Source organism: Xenopus tropicalis, chromosome 3 (genome assembly GCF_000004195.4).
Source record: "Xenopus tropicalis strain Nigerian chromosome 3, UCB_Xtro_10.0, whole genome shotgun sequence".
Lineage (NCBI taxonomy): Eukaryota > Metazoa > Chordata > Amphibia > Anura > Pipidae > Xenopus > Xenopus tropicalis.
The window spans coordinates 27,097,967-27,125,868 of record NC_030679.2 but is presented as its reverse complement, the minus strand read 5'-3'; the positions used below and the strand labels follow the sequence as shown (position 1 = coordinate 27,125,868).

Below are 27,902 nucleotides of genomic sequence, written 5' to 3'. Positions count from 1 at the left end.
AGCATCTCCCTCCCCCCCTCCCTGTTTAAGCGCATTTAGCTTGCGACCTGTAGGTCCATAATTTCTCTCAACTTACATGTTATATTTTTTCTTTTCAGGCTCTGTTTATTCTGATAAAAAAAAAAGCATTTAAAAGATACTTGTATATATATTTGGTTTGTCACAGCAAATGGCGGGTGATAGTCCTTGACCATTTAATCTCTGGTGTTGTTTGATGGTTTCCACATGCCCCTTTTGCAGTGGCCGGCATTCGTTATAAAACAGCTAAAAAGTTCTTTAAGATGTTTGGTAAAGTTTGAAATACATGGCAAGAACTATTCTGATGTTGGATTCTTTAAAAAGCTGTGGCCGAACTCCACCCACAAAACGGTGTCAGTGTGTCTTCTTGTGTCAGCTGTGTACATCGGGGTAAGGTTGGAAGGGAGGGAATAAGTCTCCACAGTCTTTCAATATTCAAGTATAGCATAGTGAGAAATCTACTTCTATACAACTGCTAAACTTTATACATGTTGACAAAAAGCAAATTAATGAATCAGTTTTGTTATTAATGATGGCCACTTGTGTACACAGAACATTAGCTGTCAAACCAAAATAGCTTTGTATCGTGCCTTTTCAGTTATTCTGATGTTATTTATCATCATTTGCCCTTTAAAATATGTTACAATTGCCCTGATAATGTATTCAGCTTTATAATTAACTGACCTTTTGAACAACACATAGATAAAGGCAAAATAAAAATCATGGTCCTCTCACCTTTCCAGCGGAATCAAAAGCCAGACTCCCAGTATTAGAATTTCCATCTTCCACTGTAGATTGGGGGAAGTTTGGTGTAAAAAGTATTAAATCATTTTTCAGGGGCGTTCCATTTAAATGAACCTTATACTGTCTTTGTTGAGAGTAAGTCCAACTCCCTGCTATGCTGGGACAAAGTGTATTTTGTTTGAGAGCATTGATTTCTTGGGTATATTTTTGCCACCTTAGCACAGTGTAAACAATTAGGGTAATAAGAAAAATGCTTGCAATTAAGCAAATGGACATGATGAGATAAATATTGGCATCTGAAAAATCATCATTTTTTTCTTTATGCTTTTTTCTTTCTGTTGGCAACTCTTGTTCTGGTTCTGTAAGTAGAATTATTAAAGTCACTATTGTAGACATTTCAGGAAGTCCATGGTCTTTCAAAATAATATTTAGATTGTGTTTGTCACCATCTGAATCCATAAGGGAACGTGTAATAATGATTTCTCCATTTTGCCGCCCAATAGAAAATGGAGAATTTCTTGGTAGATCTTTAAGCTTGTAGGAAATCCAAGCATTGTATCCTGAATCTGGATCAACTGCTTTAATTTTAGTCACCAACTGACCTACTTTAGAAGACCTTGGTACCATCTCAGTTACTGCAGGTTCAGTGCTGTAAAATGGAGCAAGAGCAGACGGAGCATTGTCATTAATATCCTCTATAAAAATGTGCAGAGTGAGATTGCTACTTAAATGTGGAAGACCTGCATCCGTAGCTATTATTTGGCACTGAAAGTAAATAATTTGTTCATGGTCAAATGACATCAGAGCATATATTTTGCCATTTTCTGGATTGATAGAGATGTAGGAAGACATGGGGATCCCATCTATGGAACTGTCACTCAGCGAATATGTAATAAAAGAATTCTGTCCAGTATCAGCATCAGAGGCTGTCACTGTGTAGACATGAGATCCTGGAGGGTTGTTCTCCTTGATAAAAATTGTCTCTGCACCTTGATGAAAAGATGGGCGATTGTCATTTACATCACTTATTTGAATTTTGATGGATTTTGTAACTGAAAGACTTGGAAAACCTTCATCTATAGCTATTATGTCAAAGTTATATTCTGATATGCTTTCATGATCTAATGGCCCATCTACTATCAGTGAGTAGTATTCTCGTAAAGTAGATGCAATCTTGAAGGGAACATTTGTAGATATTTGACATTTCACTTTTCCATTTTGTCCTGAATCTTTGTCATGGACATTGATAATTGCAACTACTGTTCCCACTTTTGAATCCTCAGAAACAGGAAGATTAAGGGACGTTATTGACATCTCTGGTGGATTATCATTCACATCCAAAACATTCACTAAGACCTTGCAGTGCCCCACCATGGCACGATAACCTCTGTCAATAGCGTTAACTTCTATTTCATATAGATTTTTCTTTTCAAAATCTACTTCCCCCAACAACTCGGATTATCCCTGTGTTTTCCTCTATGCTGAAAATGGTTCTCACATGCTGAGGAACTAGCCTATTAAAGGCATAGGTAAGTTTACTGTTTTCGCCCTCATCTAAATCTGTTGCATTAACTTTAATGACAATTGTTCCCTTTAAAGCATTTTCCAACAAACTAGCTCTGTAAATTTCTTCATTAAACACTGGAGCATTGTCATTTATGTCTTGCACTGTAATCAGCAGTTGGGTTGTTCCACTTAATTTAGGCTTGCCTCCATCAAATGCAATTAGTGTAATATTATGAAGTGGGATCTGTTCTCTGTCTAGAGGTTTCCTCAATACAAGCTGAACGGATTTGCTTTCATGCGTATATGACTGAACATCTAATGAAAAATAATCATTTAGGCTGAGCTCATAGCCAGTAACAGAATTTGTTCCAATATCAGCATCAACTGCTCCCTCTAGTGGCAAACGAGATCCTGACTGTCTCATCTCTGATATTTGTAGTTTGAATTCAGTGGATGAAAAAATAGGGAAATTGTCATTTATATCCTCAATTTCTACATCTACATGGTGAATCTGTACTGGTTTATCAAGTATGACTTCCAGCTGCACAATACATATACTGATCTCAGGACACAGCATTTCTCTGTCAATGACCCTATTAACAAATATAATTCCATTTTGCAGATTTACCTGGAAATACTCGCTTCCATCTTTAGAGATTATCCTTGGTCTTCTGGCATTCATATCATTAATCTGCAGCCCCAAGTCCTGAGCAAGTCTCCCAACAAAGGTGCCATGTTTGGATTCCTCAGGAACCATGTAATGCAGCTGGCACAGAACCAAATCAGCAGCCATTTGTAGCATGAAGAAAACCATTAGAATCTTTCTAGAAATCCTTCTTAGAATTCCACTGATGTTTTTAAGATACATTTCTTAAGATCAGCAGCATAAATATTTTTTTAAATGAAAAAAGAAATCATTCTCTTAAAGCTTCCAACGTCAGAAAGAATTTGGAGCATAAATACACTAAATGAATCACAAGCATCCTTTTCCTTTTTAAAAATGAGGCAAGACTGACACCAAGTGGCCATATATGAATGTAAGTACAAAAATCTTGCATGAAATGGAAAGAAACTCTATTCTGGTTTAGTTTGAATTTTGCAAAACAGAAATGGTTTATGGTTAAGAATTTGTGAAAAGTAAAACTGATTTATATATTATATAATATATATAAATATATATTCCATTATCATGAATTCTTATTGTTGTGTTCCTTAATCAGTTTTCAGGAAAACTAAAAGTATAACACTACTGAAAAAATAACAGTATAAGTAATTCTTGTTCTTGTTTGTTTCTAGCTGAAGTAAACAACATTATATGTCATTTGATGTGTATTTTATGCTTTAGATTATACAAACGATATCACCGATAAAAAAACAATGCTTTACATTTTCAGTTGTAGTCATTCTGAGAATTGAAGGAAATTATTTATTTTTACTGTCTAAACGTAATGATTTTGTTGTTCTTTTTACCAATGTAAAAGTTCATCTCTGTATCTTAAAGAGATAGTGACGCCAGAATTTACATTACACATACATTCCCCGTGTTCTTCTATGAGAGGGCTGCCATATTTGTGCAGCAGGAGTCTATTAGCTTTAGAAGCTATAATTGACAGGCTGAAAAGGGACAGTCAGGTTGGCAAAACAGTCAGGTTTAGGAACTTCAAGTAACAATTACTTACAAAAGCAGCCAAATCAGGAAAAAACAATCAACATGACCTATAGGGAACTTTTTATGTACATTCATAAATAATCTGAGGAGTAGTTTTTTAGTCATTTTCCTTTTCTCTGTAATAATAAAACAGTACCTTGTACTTGATCCCAACTAAGATATAATTACCCCTTATTGGGGGCAGAACAGCCCTATTGGGTTTATTTAATGGTTAAATGATTCCCTTTTCTCTGTAATAATAAAACAGTACCTGTACTTGATCCCAACTAAGATATAATTACCCCTTATTGGGGGCAGAACAGTCCTATTGGGTTTATTTACTGGTTAAATGATTCCCTTTTCTCTGTAATAATAAAACAGTACCTTGTACTTGATCCAAACTAAGATATAATTAATCCTTATTGGGGGCAAAACAAGCCTTTTGGGTTTATTTAATGGTTAAATGATTCCCTTTTCTCTGTAATAATAAAACAGTACCTGTACTTGATCCCAACTAAGATATAATTACCCCTTATTGGGGGCAGAACAGCCCTATTGGGTTTATTTAATGGTTAAATGATTCCCTTTTCTCTGTAATAATAAAACAGTACCTTGTACTTGATCCCAACTAAGATATAATAAATCCTTATTGGAGGCAAAACAATCCCATTGGGTTTAATTAATGTTAAAATGATTTTGTAGCAGATTTCAGGCATGGTGATCCAACTAAGAGCCCATTTCCAGAAAACCCCAGCTCCTGAGCATTCTGGATAACAAGTTCCATACCTGCATTACATTATATATTTGTTGCTCCTCTAAAACATAGCATTTATGTCTATCTATTTGCCTCTTTGGATTTGTTCTCAAACCACTTTGTTTCCCAGTCTTCCATCTCCAGTCCAACACTGAAGCCACTGTCCATTATTTTTTTATCTCTTAGAAACAGAGCAGTTTTAATACTTGCTAAATACTTAAATGAATCTTCAGGCATAATTATATGTCAGTACAGTTTGCTGTAGCCTTACAGTAACATAAATAATACACTTTTCACCAAATTCATTAAACTACAATATTTTTGCAGCCATACAACTGAACGGCAGCATGCTGTCAGCATAGAACCCCCTAAAGTTCTCCAAGGGGCTGATTTATTAAAATTCAAGATCACTATTTGAGATTTATCAATTGAGAACATTCTGAATACTAGAATTTAAAAGTTTGGCACCTGAAACCTGGCTATCTTCTGTAGGAGTCAGTGATATGTGTTCTTTCAAATTTTAAGCTATTTTCTAAATAAATGGAGATTTTACAGACTCAATTGAGATTCAAAATGAATAGGAGAACATAGTCAATCATGTTCTTTCTCAGTCAAGAAACTTCACTATAGACTATGTCATTTTGATTTAGATTAGTGATGAGCAAATCTGTCCTTTTTCGCTTCACCAAAAATTTAGAAAACTTTAAAAAGATTTACAAAATGGCAGAAAACGAAATGCGTCAAAAAAAATTGCACCGCGTGTCATTTTTTTTTGACTCGCTTGACAATTTTCTGCAAAAAAATGGCGTGATTTTTTGTTTACGCTTGAGGCAATTTTCTTTGATGTGGGCGACAATTTTTTGACATGCATCACATTTTTCCACAGCAAATTTTGTTGCCTGTTTCATGAAAAAATATGCCAAATGCGAAACACGGAGAATCCATGCATATGAATTATTTTGCCCATCACTAATTTAGATTTTTTAGGTAATTTATGTTTTTATGTCAATATGCCATCTTTTGTAGAAGTCAGTGGTGTGTGCATTTTTAAAATTCAAGTTATTTTCTAAACAAAATGGAGATATTGCAGACCCATTAAAAATTCATAGTTGAAAATGATTTTAGTCTAATCATGTTCTTTTTCATGATTTAAGGTAACTTTGAATACAATTTTTTTCAAGTTTTTTATTAAAAAAGCAAAAAAAAACTAATTTTACTAAATATGCCTCCCTGCTTATGTCATTAGGGAATATATCTTTCATATTGCCTTAGTACAAAAAAGTTCTAGCAACACCCAAGAAAAACTCTATAGGAATGTTAATATATAGACTCATAGGTTGATGCTTATTTTTAATGTATTCATTTTTTACATGTTAAAAGAGTAAAATTAATGGACATATTCAACAATTTTCAAGTTTGTGAATTTGAGTTTTTCTGAATTGAATAAACTCACATATCGAATGCTCACTTATTTAATAATGTGGTAAACTTGTGCGATTAAAAAAACTTACAAAAATTAAATACAATTTGAAAACTCAAAAATCTTGAATTGAAAATATGGCTTGACTTTGCCTTGGACAACACCCATTGATATCTATAGAAAATGGCAGGTTTTAAGGTTTTTTGCAGTAAATTAATACCAGACATTCAAGTTTACAAACCATAACTTTTAAGTTTTTTTAGACGTATTTTGTGAATTTTTTTCACGATTTTTTGTTTTTTGCGGCAGAGCAAAATGGGACAGATGCACTCATCACTGCTTTTCACCTTTATCCCTACTGCTTCTAAATATGAACTCTACAGGAAGGAAGTAAATGTGGATAACAACACTGTGTCATATGTTGCTTAAACAGCAATGTATAAACACAGTGATGATATTTAATAATTAGTAGTGATGAGCGAATTTTTTCAGCAGGCATGGATTTGCAGTGCATTTCCGCATTTCACCATTGGCAAATAGTTTCACAAAAAGTGTGACAATCCGCGTGAAAAAATTCAAAACAGATGCACATGCAACAAAAAAATCGGCGTTTCCCAGATTTTTTGCAAATTTTCTTGCTGTTTTGCAAATTTTTCACTGAAGTAAAACGGGACAGATTCGCTCATCACTAAAAATGAATCGACAAGTTCACTGCTAATACTATGGTGAAGAGATGGTTACGGTAATAATCACAGTTATAAAGTGATATTGGATAATACGTTCATATCAACCGTTTAGTGGACAATATGCTTGACAGTAAAACTGGGCCTACAGTCATATAAATATGTAACCCTTTTAATTCCTGAAAAGAACAGGGCATAGATAGTTATATAATAATATGTCCGACTAAGAGCCCATTTCCAGAAAACCCCAGCTCCTGAGCATTCTAGATAACAGGTTCCATACCTGTATTACATTATATTTTTGTTGCTCCTTACATATTTATATGCCTATAGTCATATAAATATGTAACCCTTTCAATTCATGAAAAGAACAGGGCATAAATAGTTATATAATACACAAGAGCCATGAGACTTATGTATGTATGGGTATTATAATAACTAAAGCACCCCCTGTTGTAAAATATGAGGATATTAGAAGTCACCTTGGAGTTCCATGACCTGTATAAAAGCTGTGGCTTTGTGCCTTTATATGGTCATTGAACTCGTTGGTTTTGTTCTACAATAGGGGGTACATTATTCACTATATTAGGTATGACATATGATAACCCTAATATCAGATGTGTAAGATAATACCCAGTATCTCATGTGAATATTTTAATGTATAATGTATAAGTTTTAAAGTAAAAAATTTAAGTAGACAATAACAATTTTTACATTACAATCAATTTGTAAGTCTATCGTACGAAAATGTTTATTTTTATCCAAAAATGCTTGACTTCGGTTTCTCAGACGTTTTGTGAATATATTGCCGGTCCCTGAAAAAATTGTGACATTTAAATGGATGTACATTTCCATGAATCCTTCTTTTTTTCAAACAGGAAGTCCTCCAGCAGCCATTTTAGGAGCATTGGTGCTTATTTTTCTCACTTGCATTTTGGATAGCAAAGAGGAGATAGAAAACAAAAATGTTTTATGTTGCCCTTGAAAGTGAGTGCGAAAAATGTGTGAAAAATGTGATTCACTTCTCCTTAAAAATGTGCCAAGGAGAGGCTGTCAATTACTATTCTATTTCTTCGTGTTTTTTTACAATAAAAATCGAAACATTCTAATATTCAAAGTCTTCCATAGGACTCAATGGTTCTCAAAAGCTTAAACCTGGAATTTTTTTGTTGTTTTTTAAAGTCACATAAAGTTTTATAAAGCTTGAATTTTTTATTTTTTTTTTTAAATATAGAACTCTTTCAAGAAAAAAATCCAAATCAGGGAAAAATCCAACAGTTAGTAAATAGCCCCCTAAGTCTTATAGATTTGGTGCCACATGAATAGGATACAGTATTTAAAATTATGTAAATTATGCAAACTACATTTTTCACAAAACTGTTTCATAAAAGAATTTCTTTTTTTTTTTTTTTAAATCTTGTAGCATCTGAATTCACAAAGCACCACACTGTACAATATATCTTTAGAAACAGCACATTCATACACTCTATTTATAACTTTAAAGGGAAAGGCATGCAACCTTACCATGAACATTGCTCTGACAGCATTCCCATGTTAGTCACGCCTGATTACTATCACAGCAGCCAACATAAAAATCTGAGTGGCACCAACAGAAATGGCACCAAGGTCCTCTGAAACTATGTTGGCAATCAATTCAGATGGCTGCATGAATGTTAGCATGCTGATTAGTGATGAGCGAATCTGTCCAGTTTTACTTCGCCACAAAATTTGCGAAATGAATGGAAAATTCGAGAAATGGCGAAAAATCAGTGAAACGCATTTGGTGCACTTCTTTTTTGTTGAGCATGTTTTTTTTTACGTGTCCACTTTGATGCAATCATGCCTATTTTGACGGGCTGCAACTTTTTTGATGCACAACAAATTTTTTGCTGAAGTTTCGCAAAACATTTCGCCACTGGTAAAATGGAAAAATTCACTGCGAATCCATGTCTGATTTGCTCACCACTAATGCTAACATTTCCATAATATTGGTCAGCAGTACTGACAATAATATGGGCACACTGTAACTGAAGATTCTTAGACACATTAGAAAGAATGTATAAAGAATAGTAACTACTAAAACAAAATTAAATTATAAAATATTAATAATAGTGGGTAATAGGCAATTCTTATTAGAATTGGTAAATGTAGAAAGTGTTTATGGAATAAAACTGAGTTGATATAAGGAATTCTTTCATTTTCTAATCTTCAGATAAGCATTGTTCCCCTTCCTCTTGACCCACATTTACATCATGGACGCATACATTTTTTATACCAAATAAAAACGCTGAAATTTTATAAGAAATGTTCTGTCCTCTGTATTAAACTGAACTACAGTGCAGATTCAGAAAAATTAGAAATGTGTCTTCTCACCTTCCCAGCAGAAGCCAGACTCCCAGTGTTAGAGTTCCAATCTTCCACTACAGACTGGGGAAAGTTTGGTGTGAAAAGAATTAAATCGTTTTTTGGTGGAGCTCCATTTAAACAGACCTTATACTGTCTTTGCTGAGTGTAGGTCCAACTCCCTGCTATGCTGGGACAAATTGTATTTTGTCTCAAAGCATTGATTTCTTGGGTGTATTTCTGCCACCTTAGCACAGTATAAACAATGAGGGTAATTAGGAATACACTGGAGATTAGGCAAATGGACATGATCAGATAAATATTGGCATCTGAAAGATCATTAGCTTTTCTTTTATGGTTCTTTGTTTCTGCTGGTAACTCATGCTCAGGATCCACTAGTAAGATGATTAGAGTCACCATTGCAGACATTTGAGGATCTCCATGGTCCTTCAACTCAACAAATAATTTGTGTTGGTCACTGTCTGAGTCTATAAAAGATCGCATTATGGTAATTTCTCCAGTATGATGCCCAATGGAAAAAGGAGAATTTCTTGGTAGATTCTTAACTTCATAAGAAATCCAAGCATTGTATCCTGAGTCTGGATCAATTGCTTTAATTTTTGTCACAACCTGGCCTTTTTTAAAAGATCTTGGAACCATTTCAGTTACTGCAGATTCACTGCTGGAAAATGGAGCCAGAGCAGATGGAGCATTGTCATTAATATCCTCTATAAAAATGTGCAGGGTGAGATTGCTGCTCATTGGTGGCAGTCCTGCATCTGTAGCTATTATTTGGCACTGGAAATAACAAACTTGTTCATGATCAAATGACAGCAAAGCAAATATTTTTCCATTTTCTGGGTTGACAGAGATATAGGAAGATATGGGAATTCCATCTAGAAAACTGGCACTTAGTGAATATGTAATAAAGGAATTCTGGCCAGTATCTGAATCAGAGGCTGATACTGTATAGACGTGAGATCCTGGTGGGTTGTTTTCCTTAACAGAAATTATCTCTGAAGATTTTTGAAAAGAAGGTGGATTGTCGTTCACATCACTTATCTGAACCTTAATAGATTTGGTAACTGAGAGAGCTGGAGCACCTCCATCTGTAGCTGTTATATCCAGTTCATATTCTGATGTTCTTTCACGATCTAAAGGTCCATCCACGGTCAGTGAGTAATATTCTCTTAGCGTAGGAGATATCTTGAAGGGAATATTTTTAGAAATATGACAAGTGACTTTTCCATTCTGATCTGAATCTCTGTCATGGACACTGATAACTGCAACTACCGTTCCAGTAGGTGAATCCTCAGGAACAGGAACATTTAGTGATGTTACAGTCATCTCTGGTGGATTATCATTTACATCCACTATATTTACGATAACCTTGCAATGTCCGGCTATGGCATATGGACCTTTATCAATGGCATCAACTTCAATTTCATACAGGCTTTTCTTTTCATAGTCAACCTCTCCAAAACTTCGAATTATACCAGTGTGCTCCTCTATGTTAAAAACTGATCTAGTTTGTGGTGGAACCAACTTATTAAAAGAATATTTAAGTTTGCCATTTTCTCCCTCATCCAAATCTGTTGCATTTACCTTGATGACAAATGTTCCCACAAGAGCATTTTCCAACAAACTGGCTCTATAAATTGATTGTTCAAACACTGGGGCATTATCATTAACATCTTGCACTGTAATCAGAAGCTGGGCAGAGCCATTTAATTTTGGTTTTCCTCCATCAAATGCAATAAGCGTTATATTGTGAAATGGTATTTGCTCTCTGTCCAGAGACTTCTTTAATACAAGTTGAACAGATTTGCTTTCATGTGTATATGACTGAACGTCTAATGCAAAATTATCATTTGAGCTGAGTTCATAGACAGTAACAGAATTAGTTCCAACATCAGAATCAACTGCTCCCTCTAGAGGAAAATTTGATCCTGGCAGCCTTGATTCAGCAATTAGCAGTTTATATTCTTTAGCAGGGAATATTGGATAATTGTCATTTATATCTTCAATCTCTACATCTACATGGTGAATCTGTACAGGTTTATCAACTATAACTTCCAGTTGCACAATACAAACACTGATTTCAGGACACAGAGCTTCCCTGTCTATCATTCTATTGACAAATAAAATTCCATTTTTCAGATTTACCTGGAAATAATCTGATCCATCCTTAGAGGAAATCCTTAGCCTTCTGGAGTTAATGTCACTGATCTGTAGCCCCAGGTCCTGAGCAATTCTCCCAACAAAGGTGCCGTGTTTGGATTCCTCAGGAATCATGTAATGGAGCTGGCACAGAACAAAATCAGCAGCCATTTGTACAATGAAGAATAAAGCCAGTCTGCTTCTTGCTGAGAAATTCCTTCTTTTTAGATGCATTTCCTTGGCTCTTTATATAAAAAGACAATATACTGTATAGCTAATCCATCCATATAAAAGGACACAAATTCTTAAAGACAAAAAATTAGAGATATACCCATGCAATGGAAAAGAACGACTGAATCCGTTCTTGTAAGTTAGGCAAGCCTGACACCTTGTGACACAACTCAGAATTGCAAAGAAAATAGGACAAAATAAAATGTTTTAGAAATTCCATTTATGCTGCTTAAATCCATGTCCTATAAATTTATTTTTGTTGGCATTGTTTTTTTTTTAATTAAAATTAGAAAATAACACAAATGCGGGAAACCAGATAAAAATACTTGTATCTAATATCTCTAGAAAATATAGAATATTGTTTCAGCTCTATAAAGTTTTTTATATGTCCAGATTTTAAATTGAATTGTTTTACTTTAATCAATCTATGCTTTGCATTTTTAAAAATAATTATGCAGCCAACTCTCTCTACATGATTCATTTGTATACTATTTCTATAATATGTATCATTTTTTTTCTGCTCAAATGCCAATTTTTTTTAGATACATAGTAACATAGTTACATAAGGTTGAAAAAAGACCAGAGTCCATCAAGTCCAACCCTTCCAAGTAAACCCAGCACACACAAACTAATCTATGTCCCTTCTCTACTAGAATATTAATTGTGTTTCTTAACTATAGTGCTCTCTTAGGGGCTGATTTACTAACCCACGAATCCGACCCGAATTGGAAAAGTTCCGACTTGAAAACGAACATTTTGCGACTTTTTCGTATGTTTTGCGATTTTTTCGGATTCTGTACGAATTTTTCGTTACCAATACGATTTTTGCGTAAAAACGCGAGTTTTTCGTATCCATTACGAAAGTTGCGTAAAAAGTTGCGCATTTTTCGTAGCGTTAAAACTTACGCGAAAAGTTGCGCATTTTTCGCGTAAGTTTTAACGCTACGAAAAATGCGCAACTTTTTACGCAACTTTCGTAATGGATAGGAAAACTCGCGTTTTTACGCAAAAATCGTATTGGTAACGAAAAATTCGTAAAGAATCCGAAAAAATCGCAAAACATACGAAAAAATCGCAAAATACCGATCATTACGAAAAAAACGCAATCGGACTCCATTCGACCCGTTCGTGGGTAAGTAAATCAGCCCCTTAGAGATTGTAATTTATCTCTGGTGAATGTGTTTGCCTTTCTAGAAAATTCAGATTTTGTTAAATGTTCAGTATTCTTCTGCACTGGAATGTCCCGTGTTTCTGCATTACTGGGTGGTTTGCTGTTTGGGGTTATGCTTTACCAGAATATTTATCAATTTTGCTGTACCAAAAAGTTTGCCTATTCTTCTTTGATAGATTTAGAGTTTCTGCGTAGAATTCTTGAACAATATCTTTGTGGCCACAGTTTAAGGGATAAATCCAATCCAAAGAATTAGATATAGCTCATCAATAACACTCATGAGAAATACACTCATGAGTTTATGTCTTCCATTGCAAATTGGGGGTAGTTTGATGTGAGGAGAATTAAATCATTTTTGGTGCAGCTCCACCTAAACAAACTTTATACTATCTTTGCTGAGTTTAAGTCCTTGCTGTGCTGGGACAAAAAACATTTGAATTTGAATAGACTTGGTGACTTAAAGACTTGGAGAACCTTCATCTGTAGCTGTAATATCAAGTTGATATTCAATTTCATTAAGCAGTCTATGGATCCATCCAATGTCAGTGAGTAATATTCCCTTAGTGTAGGAGATATCTTGATGAAATACAATTACAAGATGTATATAGCTGTAAGTTGTAAGGAAATGCTGACACCTAATGATGTACTGTATAAGTGCGAGGAAAAATAGATATTTGCTTTAGAAATTGTATTATTGTATAGAATATACTGTATATAATTCCTAATTTTCTAAATGTATTTTGAAAATTTAAGACTTTAAACTGCAGTACAAATTACAAAGATCAAGTTGTTTTTTGTAACAATCGTTTAAAAGTTAATTCATGAACTCTTAGGGCCAGATTTATTAACATTCATATTTTTTTCCTTTCCCCAAATCATACTTTTTCACACTAAAAATCATGTATTTTCACAATTACTCAAAAACACAATTTTTTTTTATTTATCAATTGTAAAAACCACAAAAAACACTAATGCAAAGCTACGCCATATAAAAGCCGTTGATAACAAGTAGATGTCAAGTCCTAGGCAAATTGTAACAATCTTTAATGAATTTGAAGTTCAAGGTTAAAGGTTTTATTAAGCACACAATTTTTTTTACAAAATGAGGATTTTGAGGTTTTTGTATTCTTATTTGTTTTGCATTTTTGTTTATGCTTTTTATATTCAGAATTTCTGTGTTTCGCAGCAAATTTACTCTAATTATGTAACCTTGTCTAAGTGTCCTCATTTTGTCATATTATCATGAAAAAGTGTAATTGTTGCTTGACTTCAGCAAGCAATTACTTTTGAACAAAAGATTGGGGGTACCCCAGTATTACACAGAAATGAGAGATATATAAAACATTATTATTTTCTTTATTCATAACTGGTTCTTATACTGCTCCTTGTCTAGAGTAATAATCGGAATCTGGTCTAGTTGCTTTCTCGTAGTCAGGAAAGAATTTTTACCCCTCTGTGGCAAATTGGAATTGCTTTAGATTGGGGTTTTGTTCCTTCCTTTGTATTAGCTCACAGCTAGACATGATTTAGATGGACAAAAATGTTGACCTTGATGTACGTGTATTTTTCTTTCTTCCATAATTACAATCCTGGATTCAGAATGTTAGAAATCTTGAAAGTTAGGGATGTACCAATGTATTTCGTGACTTTTTGCCATTTTGTGAATTTCTTGCAGAAGCAAAGTGGGACAGATTCACTCATTACTATTCTCAACACCATGACTTTATGGATTATAGCTGCTGCTTGCACCATTCTTGCTCATTTAATATTGTGCTGAAATTCATTCATTTTTCAACAAGCACAGTTTTTTAAGCCAATACATTTAAGCAATACACTCAACACAAGTTCTATATAAAATATTGTATGCACATGTACAGATATATGTATGCAGTTTTTTAGAAGCAAACACAAACTACAAGAATTCGTAGTCCATACTAGAGTATTTTGATGTAACATAATGAGATATGTCCAACATTTTGGTTTAATTATACTTTAGTTTTCCCAACTCCGTTGTTTTAGTAACTTTTTTAAATTCAAATAAAAAGTGAGTAATATGGGGAAACCTGAGCGATGAAGGGACTGTCATATGGAAATTCTATGCCCTAAACTTTGACATAAGTATTGAGCCAACGTGGATATTGTTTCCATGATTCTGCTTGACTTAGCCTACTTCTCCAATAGTAGCCTTAACTATCCAATCAGAAAATAAACCCTCTCCAAAATGTCACCCACAACTTTAATTTATTTTTATACCTAAATCTACACTTATTGAGCACTTCTTCTTGATCTACGTTCTCTTCTATACTCCTTTTCCTGCCTTTTCAATGGATTGCCAGAAATAATAACGCATATTTATTATTGTGACATCTATCTTGTACTTCTAAAAATGTTAATGGAAAACATTTGGAAGTAAAATACACCCTGCAAGAACATAAAGTTGTGTTTCTATTGCTCTTTATTTAAAGACCAATACATGTAAAAAAAAAATCTGTGCACTGATCATCTGAGTTTTTTAAATCTGAATTTCTAATATCTATACAACATGTATTATTTTAGCAAAAGATACTTGTCCAAAGAGATCTGAATTTTTATATTTTACTTTTAATAGTATTTTTTATGTGTTTATTATTATTTTCTGTTGCTCCACTTTCTTCTTTCTGGCTCAATAATATAGGACTTAGGTCTTATCTAACACTTTCAACCCTGTATTTATTTGCGAGTTGTTTATAGTGGTCTGGGTGTTTTAAGTATGTGTACCTTAGTACCTATATATTTATATATATATTTAAACAAATGTAGCATTATATGGGATCACTTACATATACCTCAATGTGCAAGTGCAGATCTTAAAATGTAGATCAATGTGGAAATAAAAATAGTCTGAAATATCAATAAATGCAGATTACCAGATTTTCTTTTTCCCATTAAAAATAACATGATGATGTTGCATACCAATCCAATTTTAAAATTAATAAATGTTTACGTTTTACATGTTTTTTAAGTTGCATTATCTTAAAAATCACTACTGTAATTTGTAAGAATACAATAAAATTCATAATGTTGAGGACTCCTCTCACCTGACCAGCAGAATCAGAAGCCAGACTCCCAGTGTAAGAATTCCCATCTTCCATTGCAGATTGGGGGAAATTTGGTGTAAAAAGTATTAAATCATTTTTAGGTAGAGCTCCACCTAAACAGACCTTATACTGTCTTTGCTGAGTGTAGGTCCAACTCCCTGCTATGCTCGGACAAATTGTATTTTGTTTGAGAGCATCGATTTCTTGGGTGTATTTCTGCCACCTTAGCACAGTATAAACAATGAGGGTAATAAGGAATACACTGGAGATTAGGCAAATGGACATGATCAGATAAATATTGGCATCTGAAAAATCATCAGCTTTTCTTTTATGGTTCTTACTTTCTACAGGCAACTCTTGTCCAGGTTCCACCAATAACATGGCCAGAGTCACAACTGCAGACATTTGTGGCTTTCCATGGTCTTTCATTTCAATAGTCAACTCATGCTGGTCACTATCTGAATCCATAAAGGAACGAATGATAGTTATTTCTCCAGTCTGATGGCCAATTGAAAACGGAGAATTTCTTGGTAGATGTTTAAACTCGTAGGAAATCCAAGCATTGTAGCCTGAATCTGGATCAACTGCTTTAAGCTTAGTCACCAAATGACCTACTTTAGAAGACCTTGGAACCATCTCTGATACTGCAGTTTCAGTGCTGGAAAATGGAGCAAGAGCAAATGGAGCATTGTCATTAATATCCTCTATAAAAATGTGCAGGGTCAGATTGCTGCTCAGAGGAGGTAATCCTGCATCTGTGGCCTTTATTTGGCACTGAATGTAGGTAAGTTGTTCGTGATCAAACGACAGTAAAGCAAATATTTTCCCGTTTTCTGGATTGATGGAGATGTAGGAAGATATGGGAATTCCATCTATAAAACTGTCACTCAGTGAATATGTAATAAAGGAATTCTGGCCAGTATCTGAATCAGAAGCTGATACTGTAAAGACATGAGATCCTGGTGGGTTGTTTTCCTTAATAGAAATAGTCTCTGAGGTTTGTTGATAAGAAGGGGGGTTGTCATTCACATCACTTATTTGAATTTGAATGGGTTTGGTGACCGAAAGGCTTGGAGAACCTTCATCTGAAGCTGTAATGTCAAGATGATATTCTGATGTCCTTTCTCGATCTAATGGTCCATCCACTGTCAGTGAGTAATATTCCCTCAGTGTAGGAGATATCTTAAAGGGAACGTACTTAGAAATGTGACAAAGGACTTTTCCATTCTTACCTGAATCTCTGTCATGGACACTGATAACGGCAACTACTGTTCCTGCTGGTGAATCCTCGGGGACAGGAACATTAAGTGATGTCACTGTGAACTCTGGCGGATTGTCATTCACATCCAGAATATTCACTACAACCTTACAGTGCCCAGTCATGGCATACTGGCCTTTATCAGAGGCTTCAACTTCAATTTCATAGAGATTTTCCTTTTCAAAATCAATCTCCCCAGAAACTCGAATGATCCCAGTCTTTTCCTCTATGCTGAATAGTGACCTCACTTCTAGAGGCACAACTTTATTAAAGGCATACGTGATTTCACTATTTTCTTCCTCATCCAAATCTGTTGCATTTACTTTGATAACAAATGTTTCTGCGAGAGCATTTTCTAATAAACTGGCTCTGTAAATTAGTTGATCAAATACTGGAGCATTGTCATTAATATCTTGCACTGTAACCAGCAGTTGGACTGTTCCACTTAATTTAGGCTTGCCTCCATCAAATGCAATAAGTGTTAGATTGTAAAGTTGCATGTGTTCTCTGTCTAGCTGCTTCTTTAATACAAGCTGAATAGATTTGCTTTTATGAGTATATGACTGAGCATCCAATGCAAAATGTTCATTTGGGCTGAGTTCATAGCCAGTTACAGAATTGGTCCCAACATCAGCATCAACTGCTCCCTCTAGTGGAAAGCGAGACCCTGGCAGCCTTGATTCAGCAATTATGAATTTATATTCTTTAGCAGGGAATATTGGATAATTGTCATTTATATCTTCAATCTCTACATCTACATGGTGAATCTGTACAGGTTTATCAACTATAACTTCCAGTTGCACAATACAAACACTGATTTCAGGACACAGAGCTTCCCTGTCTATCATTCTATTGACAAATAAAATTCCATTTTTTAGATTTACCTGGAAATAATCTGATCCATCCTTAGAGGAAATCCTTAGCCTTCTGGAGTTAATGTCACTGATCTGTAGCCCCAGGTCCTGAGCAATTCTCCCAACAAAGGTGCCGTGTTTGGATTCCTCAGGAATCATGTAATGGAGCTGGCACAGAACCAAATCAGCAGCCATTTGTACAATGAAGAATAAAACCAGCAGCCTACTGAAATGATTGCTTTTAAGGTGCATTTCCTTATTTCTTGGCATAAAAGGTGAAAAATAAATCTTAATAATTATCCCAAAAAATAATCCATATAAAAGAAAACCACGATACCTAAAAGCTGCCAGAATCAGAAAGAAATCTGAGCTGTTCCAACAGTATCAACCGGTTTAAAGGTTTTCCTGTAACATGAGCCAAGGCTGACACCTAGTGATACAATGCAGAATTGCAACTAGATGATTATTCTCATTGTAAGAAAGATTTAGAATTGTATGGGAATATATACATATATAACTTCATTTTTTATTTATTAAGAAAAACAATATAAATTATCTTGAAGTATATAAAAAACATACAGTCATATTTATAGTCTATGTATGTATTTAAAAATATGTTTTTATTGCTTAAAATAAATCTTATGGTCTAAACATTGTTGAAGTTATAAACATTTACTTCAGCAAAATGATAATCTAATGATAATGAAGTATATTATTGTAATCACATGCAGTAAGGCCCAGCTTCTACAGACCCAGTGTAACACTGTCCTGCAAAATGGGTTCTTATCCTCCCCAGGCAGCCAATTACTGGCTTCTTATAGAAATGCTGACCAATTACAGACCCTGACCAGCATACCATCGTTCTGCATTGAAATATGAATGTATATGGACCACAAATAAAAGATGTTAATAGTATGGTAACCAGTGGCTGTAGTAAAGTTTACGTACTAAGTAATCCCAGACCCAGAGCTTGGAGTTATGATTTTAAAGATCCACTAACAAAAGCTGCCAAATAGCTTGTCTGGTATAAAAGCTTAAACTCTCAGAAAATGTATTTGTAAGTACACTCATTGATTACAACTAATGTATACAGTGTAAAATTAAAGAATTTGCACCAAAGCTTAATAACCCAGAAAGCAACTTTGAAAGTCTAGATTCCTTATAGCCAGTGTCGGACTGGCCTATCAGGATACCAGGAAAACTCACAGTGGGCCCAGGTGTCAGTGGGCCCTCCTTCTCCTAACCATTTGGCCTGCTTGGTGGTTATTCAATATATCTGAATGAAAACAAAGACGAGAAAGAGATGGAAGAAAGATGCTAGCATGTAAATAAAAGACACTAGGAGAATAATGAAGATTAGGAGAAAATCTGTTTGGAAAGTGGGCCTAGGGTCTAAGGTTTTCTGGTGGGCCCCTGGGTTCTCAGTCCAACACTGCTCATGGCCCTATGCAGATCTTAGATGCCAAACTGGAAACATGTTGCTCTCATCCTAACATAACATTCTTTCATAAAGTCTGGTAAACAATAACAATAGGCCACAGATTAAGGTTTAGATGGTTTTATGCTTTGTTTAAATTTTTTAAGGGCAAGGAGAGACACTGAACACCAACTTTCCAGTTAGTAAGCCCCCTTACCCTCTTCCGTACCACTATATTTATTTTTGTATCCTCTCAGATATACATTTAATAAATGTATTCACTGCATCAGTGTTGGCAGTCACCATCTTGGATCTGCTGGTGTGGCAAACATGGCCAGCAAGAAGTCTTCAGCACATGTGCACATGGTATACAGGTCACTGGTGAATAGATCATATGATTTGTGCTTCAATAGTAAAATTTTAAGGCTAGGAAAGGCCAGGACAGTTGATGCGTAGGTGCAAAGGTCTTGGCCAATGTTCTATCTATCTGTCTGTCTGTCTGTCTGTCTATCTATCTATCTGTCTGTCTGTCTGTCTGTCTGTCAGTCTGTATGTCTGTCTGTCTATCTATCGATCTATCTATCTATCTACTGTATTTATCTATCTATCTATCTATATCTATCTATCTATCTATCATCTATCTATCTATCTATCTGTCTGTCTGTCTGTCTGTCTGTCTGTCTGTCTATCTATCTATCTACTGTATCTATCTATCTATCTATCTATCTATCTATCTATCTATCTATCATCTATCTATCTATCTATCTATCTATCTATCTATCTATCTATATCTATCTATCTATTATCTATCTATCTATCTATATCTATCTATCTATATCTATCTATCATCTATCTATCTCTATCTATCTATCTATCTATCTATCTATCTATCTATCTATCTATCTATCTATATCTATCTATCTATCTATCTATCTATCTATCTATCTATCTATCTATATATATCTATTATCTATCTAAGCATTTACTGAAAAAAACAGCCCATCATAATACCATTGACTTAAAATATTAATATGATTATTTATGACTAGTAAACTTTTCAGCCTAGCATTACTCTAAAGACACAATATTTTGACATTTGTGTAAACTAAACACAGTATGACAATGATCCCCATGATTTAGTATAGGTTGAGTTTGCCTTAGAATTTCTGGAAGCGAAAGGATATGTTTTGTATATAAAATAAGTTTCATACCTATTTATTGTAAATTTGCCCAATATAATAAGTGAAAACAGAGTGACAAATCTCACTTCATTTGTACGTGAAGAAACCTCAAAACTTTAAAAGAAACGGCCCAAAGAACAACATTTAGTACTCAAGAAATAATAAAAATGAAGTATATACTGTATCACAAATACTTATGGTCTCTCACCTTCCCAGCGGAATCAGAAGCCAGACTCCCAGTGTTAGAGTCCTCTATTGCGGATTGAGGGAAATTTGGAGTGAAAAGTATCAAATTATTTTTAGGTGAAGCTCCATTTAAACAGACCTTATACTGTCTTTGCTGAGTGTAGGTCCAACTCCCTGCTATGCTCGGACAAATTGTATTTTGTTTGAGAGCATCGATTTCTTGGGTGTATTTCTGCCACCTTAGCACAGTATAAACAATGAGGGTAATTAGGAATACACTGGAGATCAGGCAAATAGACATGATCAGATAAATATTGGCATCTGAAAAATCATCATCCTTTCTTTTATGGTTCTTTCTTTCTACTGGAATCTCCTGTCCAGGTTCCACCAGTAAGATAATTATAGTCACTAGTGAAGACATTTTTGGTTCCCCATGGTCTTTCAGCTCAATGGACAATTTGTGTTGGTCACTGTCTGAATCCATAAAGGAGCGAGTGATAGTGATTTCCCCATTCTGGCGACCAATAGAAAATGGCGATTGTCGTGGAAGATTTTTAAACTCATATGAAATCCAAGCATTATATCCTGAATCTGGATCAACTGCTTTAATTTTAGTCACCAACTGACCTACTTTAGACGATCTTGGAACCATCTTACTTACTGCTGATTCAGTGCTAGAAAATGGAGCCAGAGCAGATGGAGCATTGTCATTAATATCCTCTATAAAAATGTGCAGGGTGAGATTGCCACTTAGAGGAGCCAGTCCTGCGTCTGTAGCTTTTATTTGGCACTGGAAATATCGAACTTGTTCATGGTCAAATGACAGCAAAGCAAATATTTTCCCATTTTCAGGATTGACAGAGATATAGGAAGATATGGGTATTCCATCTATGGAACTGTCACTTAGTGAATATGTAATAAAGGAATTATGGCCGGTATCTGAATCAGAGGCTGATACTGTGTAGACATGAGATCCTGGTGGGTTGTTTTCTTTGATGGTTATTGTCTCCAAACCTTGATGGAAAGTTGGAGCATTGTCATTCACATCACTTATTTGAATATAAATTGACTTAGTGATGGAAAGACTTGGAAAACCTTCATCTGAAGCCGTAATGTCAAGATGATATTCTGATGTTCTTTCCCGATCTAATGGTCCATCCACCATCAGTGAGTAATATTCCCTCAGTGTAGGAGATATCTTGAAGGGAACATTTTTAGAAATATGACAATTGACTTTTTCATTTTGACCTGAATCTCTTTCGTAGACACTGATAACGGCAACTACTGTTCCTGGTGGTGAATCCTCAGGAACAGGAACATTCAGTGACAACACAGTCATCTCTGGTGGATTATCATTCACATCCAGTATGTTCACTAAGACTTTGCAGTGGCCGGTCATGGTGTATGGGCCTTTGTCAGAGGCATCAACTTCTATTTCATACAGATTTTCCTTTTCATAATCAATTTCCCCAGCAACTTGAATTATCCCCATGTCTTCATCTATTCTGAATATTAATCTCACATGTTGAGGAACCAGTTTATTAAAGGAATACATGATTTCGCCATTTTCTCCCATATCTAAATCAGTTGCATTTACTTTGATGACAAATGTTCCAGTAAGTGCATTTTCCAACAAACTGGCTCTGTAAACTTGTTGACCAAACACTGGAGCATTGTCATTAACATCTTGAACTGTAATGAGCAACTTGGTCGTTCCACTCAACTTAGCTTTGCCCCCATCAAATGCCAGAAGTGTTAGATTGTAAAGGGGTATATGTTCTCTGTCTAGCTGCTTCTTTAATACAAGTTGAACATATTTACTTTTATGAGTATATGACTGAACGTCTACAGTAAAATAATCCCTTGGGCTGAGTTCATAGCCTGTAACAGAATTAGTTCCAACGTCAGCATCAACTGCTCCCTCTAGTGGGAAATGAGATCCTGGCAGCCTTGATTCAGCAATTAGCAGATTATATTCTTTAGCAGGGAATACTGGATAATTGTCATTTATATCTTCAATCTCTACATCTACATGGTGAATCTGTACAGGTTTATTAACTATAACTTCCAGTTGCACAATACAAACACTGATTTCAGGACACAGAGCTTCCCTGTCTATCATTCTATTGACAAATAAAATTCAATTTTTCACATTTACCTGGAAATAATCTGATCCATCCTTAGAGACAATCTGTAGCCCTCTGGAGTTAATGTCACTGATCTGCAGCCCCAGGTCCTGAGCAATTCTCCCAACAAAGGTGCCGTGTTTGGATTCCTCAGGAATCATGTAATGGAGCTGGCACAGAACCAAATCAGCAGCCATTTGTACAATGAAGAATAAAACCAGCCTGTTTCCTCTCAGATGCATTTCCTTAGTTCTTAGTAACAAAAGTTGAAAAATAATCCTTATTCATCCATATAAAAAGTACAATACCTAAAAGCTACCAGAATCAGACAGAAATCTGAGTGGAAATACAATTATTAGGTGCAGTGTTTTCCTTAATACTTAGGCAAGGCTGACACCTAGTGATAAAATAAAGAAGTGCAAAGAGAATAGATCAATGCAAGACAAAAAAAACATTTTTATTTGTAAGAAATATGTCCAGCTTTATGGGATAAAGCAAGTAGAAAAAATGGGGGTAATTTCAGGGTGTCTGAAAGAAAAAACAATTGGTGTTAATTACCCCAAAGTACACAGAAACAAAAGATCAAGGTTTTTTTCTAATCCAGTTGTGTATTCTGTACAGATGTATGTATGTATGTATAACTTTATTTATAAAGTGCCACAAGGGTACGCAGCGCTGTACAATCTTACAATATACAAAGTATAAAGTGTTATAATAAATAAATACAATAAATATATATAATGCACAGGGAATAAGTGCCATGTGGTGTGAGACACAGTAGGAAGGAGGTCCCTGCCCCGTAGAGCTTACAATCTAAGTAAGATATCAACTATGTTATGTTTTTATTGCCAGGGAATTCAAATGTTTCCCAGTTTTTAATGGTATAAATATGATGGGGGAAGCTATTTAAATTTCTATAGCTTTACATGTTATAGGGAATGGAAATTAGACAAAGAACCATAACATATACTTCAGCATACTTTTTGGCTTTAATTACTGTTTGTTGGGGTGAAGTGGTTAATAAGGACAAAAAAAATCATTAGCAGTTCCTACCCCTACAAGTGTAACTGTGCTGGACAATGAGGACTTTGCCAGGCAGTTTGTCCATTCCTACAACTCACAGAGTGACAATTGCAGTGTATTTACTAGCATTGAAGACTATGCAGCGCTGCCAACAGTAGGGAATTGACCAAAAAGCTGTGGAGCCTTGGAGAAAGATGTAATTAGCATCAGCTTATTGTACCACTTAGCTAGTGGAGAAAGCTGCATGGAATATACCTATAAATACCTATACTATAAAGTAGAAATAGTTTAAATTGGTGTGCAGTAAATGTTTCCTAGCATATCTTGATAGAGACAAACCCAGAGAGATGATATGTCATCAAGTATTATTGTTCTGTCCTCACCACGTATTACCCTGAGGCAGTGTGTAGCTTGGCCTACAGCTAAACCTTCCCACACTCCAATAAAAGAGACCAAGAGTGAAATCTGTTGAACTTTACTGGATGTTTATGGAAAAAGAGGTGAAACTGAAACAAATAGAATAAATGAATGAGTTGCAATAAAACACAGAAACAACTACATTGATAAAACAACCACAAAGTGGATACAAATACTGGCAGAAATTAAATACAGCAGTGTCTATGAGGAGCTAACAGCTTTATTGGTGGCTCAGTGCAGGTTTTATGTCCATAATGCTTACCAGCGATGTTACCCTGGAGGAGAAGATGGATGTGGTGCGCTTCTTCCACAGCATGGGCTACAAAATGGAGTCTAGGCTCCCACAATGCACTGTAATAGGTCACATGCCAGAAGTATGGTGGAGATAACACTGAAATGGATACCTGCATATACAGCAAACAGCCAGCAGAGGGACAAAAAATAAGGGGATACATATGCTCATAAGAAAAAAGGTATAAGTCAAATCTCACCCATAGTATAGTTGGGCCCAGGTGCTCATGCCCCAGACCTTCAGCCAAAGGGAGCCATCATGGGTACACCGAAAACATCAATAGGCAGGCACTCCGGGATTTCAAAGTATAAAGAATTTTTGCAGAAGTTCACAGGAAAAGTAGTAAAATCAAAGTATATTTATTTAAAGCTAACACATGTAAGAGCAAGCCTTACGCGTTTCGTACCTTTCGGTACTTAATCATAGGCTGAATGATCAAATGTTTACAAAGAATATTTAAAGCATGAGAGGCCAATGATCATTTAGATGTGATTAGCCAATCACAACACAAAATTAATTAAGTAAAAACAATTGGCAACCATTTAAAGAAAAAGCATGCGTTAGTAGCAGTATATATCCCTTTAGTATATAGTAGGATAGGTGATCTCAAAAAATGTCTGTATGTTATTTATTTATCATTGTTTACTTTTTATATTATTATTTTGTTATATATATAGTTTAATTTATTTTCCTATTTAGATCTCAATTTTACAAATAGTATATTTATGAAAATGTTTATTTGTTCATTATAGGAAAAGCTTGTTGATTTTAGAGTTTCTTATATTGTTTACTGAGTATAGTATATAACGACAATTTAGGTTATATAAATTGAAATACAATTTAAACATAACATGATACATCGTATTCAAAATTTAAGCCTTGCGGCTGTCTAGTATTGAGAAAGAAAATCCACTTTGTTTCTTTTTTTATAAGTGTATTAACAATGTTACCTCCTCTAAGATTTGGGAGGACCCTGTCAATACCTATAGCAGAAAAGTGTTGTAGAGATCTATTTGAACACTCATAGAAGTGTCTTGCTACTGGTGTATTAGATTTAGTATCCGTAATGTTCAGAACATGCTCACGGATTCTTTCTTTTAATCTTCTACTGGTCTGTCCTACGTATTGTTTCCCGCAATTTTTGCAAGTAAGAAGGTAAATCACATTTCTTGTATTGCAATTTATGAAGTGTTTGATTATATAAGTCTTATTTGTAGTTGTTGAAACAAATGTATCTGTTTTAGTCATAAATTTGCAAGTAATACATCTTTTTGCCCCACAGGTAAAGCATCCTTTTGTGGATAACCACGTTTTTTCTGGTACATTTTCTTGAATCATACTAGGTGACAATCTGTTTCCTATTGTTTCATTTCGCCTAGAGATAAATTTTATGCCATCATTCAAAATAGATCTAAAAATCGGGTCTGTCTTTAATATGGCTAAATTCTTGTCCACAATGTTTTTAATCTTATTGTATTGAGGACTATATGTAAGTACACATGACAAAGTATTGACGGTATCTTTAGTTTTTATTAAAGTAGATTGTGTATAATTTTCTGAAGGTTTATAATCACTATCAGTAGATTTATACCTATTAAAGAGATGGTTTCTGTTTTTTGATGCTGCTCTTTTATATGCTGTATTGAGAATAGTAGGAGTATAACCTCTTTCTCTCAATCTTTTAAACAAATCTTTTGATTTTACTATGAAATCTTCTTCATCCGAGCATATTCTTCTTAATCTTAAAAATTGACTATATGGAATATTCTTAATTAAATGTTTAGGGTGATTAGATTTTGCATTCAGCTAACACTATTTTGAATGCAAAATCTAATCACCCTAAACATTTAATTAAGAATATTCCATATAGTCAATTTTTAAGATTAAGAAGAATATGCTCGGATGAAGAAGATTTCATAGTAAAATCAAAAGATTTGTTTAAAAGATTGAGAGAAAGAGGTTATACTCCTACTATTCTCAATACAGCATATAAAAGAGCAGCATCAAAAAACAGAAACCATCTCTTTAATAGGTATAAATCTACTGATAGTGATTATAAACCTTCAGAAAATTATACACAATCTACTTTAATAAAAACTAAAGATACCGTCAATACTTTGTCATGTGTACTTACATATAGTCCTCAATACAATAAGATTAAAAACATTGTGGACAAGAATTTAGCCATATTAAAGACAGACCCGATTTTTAGATCTATTTTGAATGATGGCATAAAATTTATCTCTAGGCGAAATGAAACAATAGGAAACAGATTGTCACCTAGTATGATTCAAGAAAATGTACCAGAAAAAACGTGGTTATCCACAAAAGGATGCTTTACCTGTGGGGCAAAAAGATGTATTACTTGCAAATTTATGACTAAAACAGATACATTTGTTTCAACAACTACAAATAAGACTTATATAATCAAACACTTCATAAATTGCAATACAAGAAATGTGATTTACCTTCTTACTTGCAAAAATTGCGGGAAACAATACGTAGGACAGACCAGTAGAAGATTAAAAGAAAGAATCCGTGAGCATGTTCTGAACATTACGGATACTAAATCTAATACACCAGTAGCAAGACACTTCTATGAGTGTTCAAATAGATCTCTACAACACTTTTCTGCTATAGGTATTGACAGGGTCCTCCCAAATCTTAGAGGAGGTAACATTGTTAATACACTTATAAAAAAAGAAACAAAGTGGATTTTCTTTCTCAATACTAGACAGCCGCAAGGCTTAAATTTTGAATACGATGTATCATGTTATGTTTAAATTGTATTTCAATTTATATAACCTAAATTGTCGTTATATACTATACTCAGTAAACAATATAAGAAACTCTAAAATCAACAAGCTTTTCCTATAATGAACAAATAAACATTTTCATAAATATACTATTTGTAAAATTGAGATCTAAATAGGAAAATAAATTAAACTATATATATAACAAAATAATAATATAAAAAGTAAACAATGATAAATAAATAACATACAGACATTTTTTGAGATCACCTATCCTACTATATACTAAAGGGATATATACTGCTACTAACGCATGCTTTTTCTTTAAATGGTTGCCAATTGTTTTTACTTAATTAATTTTGTGTTGTGATTGGCTAATCACATCTAAATGATCATTGGCCTCTCATGCTTTAAATATTCTTTGTAAACATTTGATCATTCAGCCTATGATTAAGTACCGAAAGGTACGAAACGCGTAAGGCTTGCTCTTACATGTGTTAGCTTTAAATAAATATTCTTTGATTTTACTACTTTTCCTGTGAACTTCTGCAAAAATTCTTTATACTTTGAAATCCCGGAGTGCCTGCCTATTGATGTTTTCGGTGTAGCCAGCAGAGGGAGTTCACTGCTAATGAGCAAC

The 27,902-nt window shown here is 34.4% G+C and overlaps 2 protein-coding genes, 1 non-coding gene and 1 pseudogene across 3 annotated transcripts; all 4 read right to left on the bottom strand.

Moving 5' to 3' along the window:
- Positions 1-738: 738 nt before the first annotated feature.
- Positions 739-3,236, bottom strand: LOC105946888 (protocadherin alpha-6). Its single transcript, XM_031898191.1, is given in 2 exon segments — positions 739-2,208; positions 2,210-3,236. Coding segments are annotated over 2 exon segments (2,397 nt in total). The 5' UTR covers positions 3,137-3,236.
- A 5,654-nt stretch (positions 3,237-8,890) lies between these two features.
- On the bottom strand, positions 8,891-11,608 carry pcdha5 (protocadherin alpha 5). The gene has a single exon (XM_018092609.2). The coding sequence runs from the start codon at positions 11,508-11,510 to the stop codon at positions 9,105-9,107; it is 2,406 nt and encodes an 801-aa protein (XP_017948098.1). The 5' UTR covers positions 11,511-11,608; the 3' UTR covers positions 8,891-9,104.
- Positions 11,609-13,059: 1,451 nt separating this feature from the next.
- Positions 13,060-18,237, bottom strand: LOC116409532 (annotated as a pseudogene).
- Positions 18,238-20,649: 2,412 nt separating this feature from the next.
- LOC101734840 lies at positions 20,650-23,019 on the bottom strand. The gene has a single exon (XR_004221890.1). It is a non-coding gene; the product is annotated as a protocadherin alpha-5 (transcript).
- Positions 23,020-27,902: the final 4,883 nt, after the last annotated feature.

Excerpts from the sequence above, each read along its gene's own strand:
- pcdha5 (XM_018092609.2), bottom strand. The coding sequence starts at position 11,510 with ATGCATCTAAAAAGAAGGAATTTCTCAGCAAGAAGCAGACTGGCTTTA.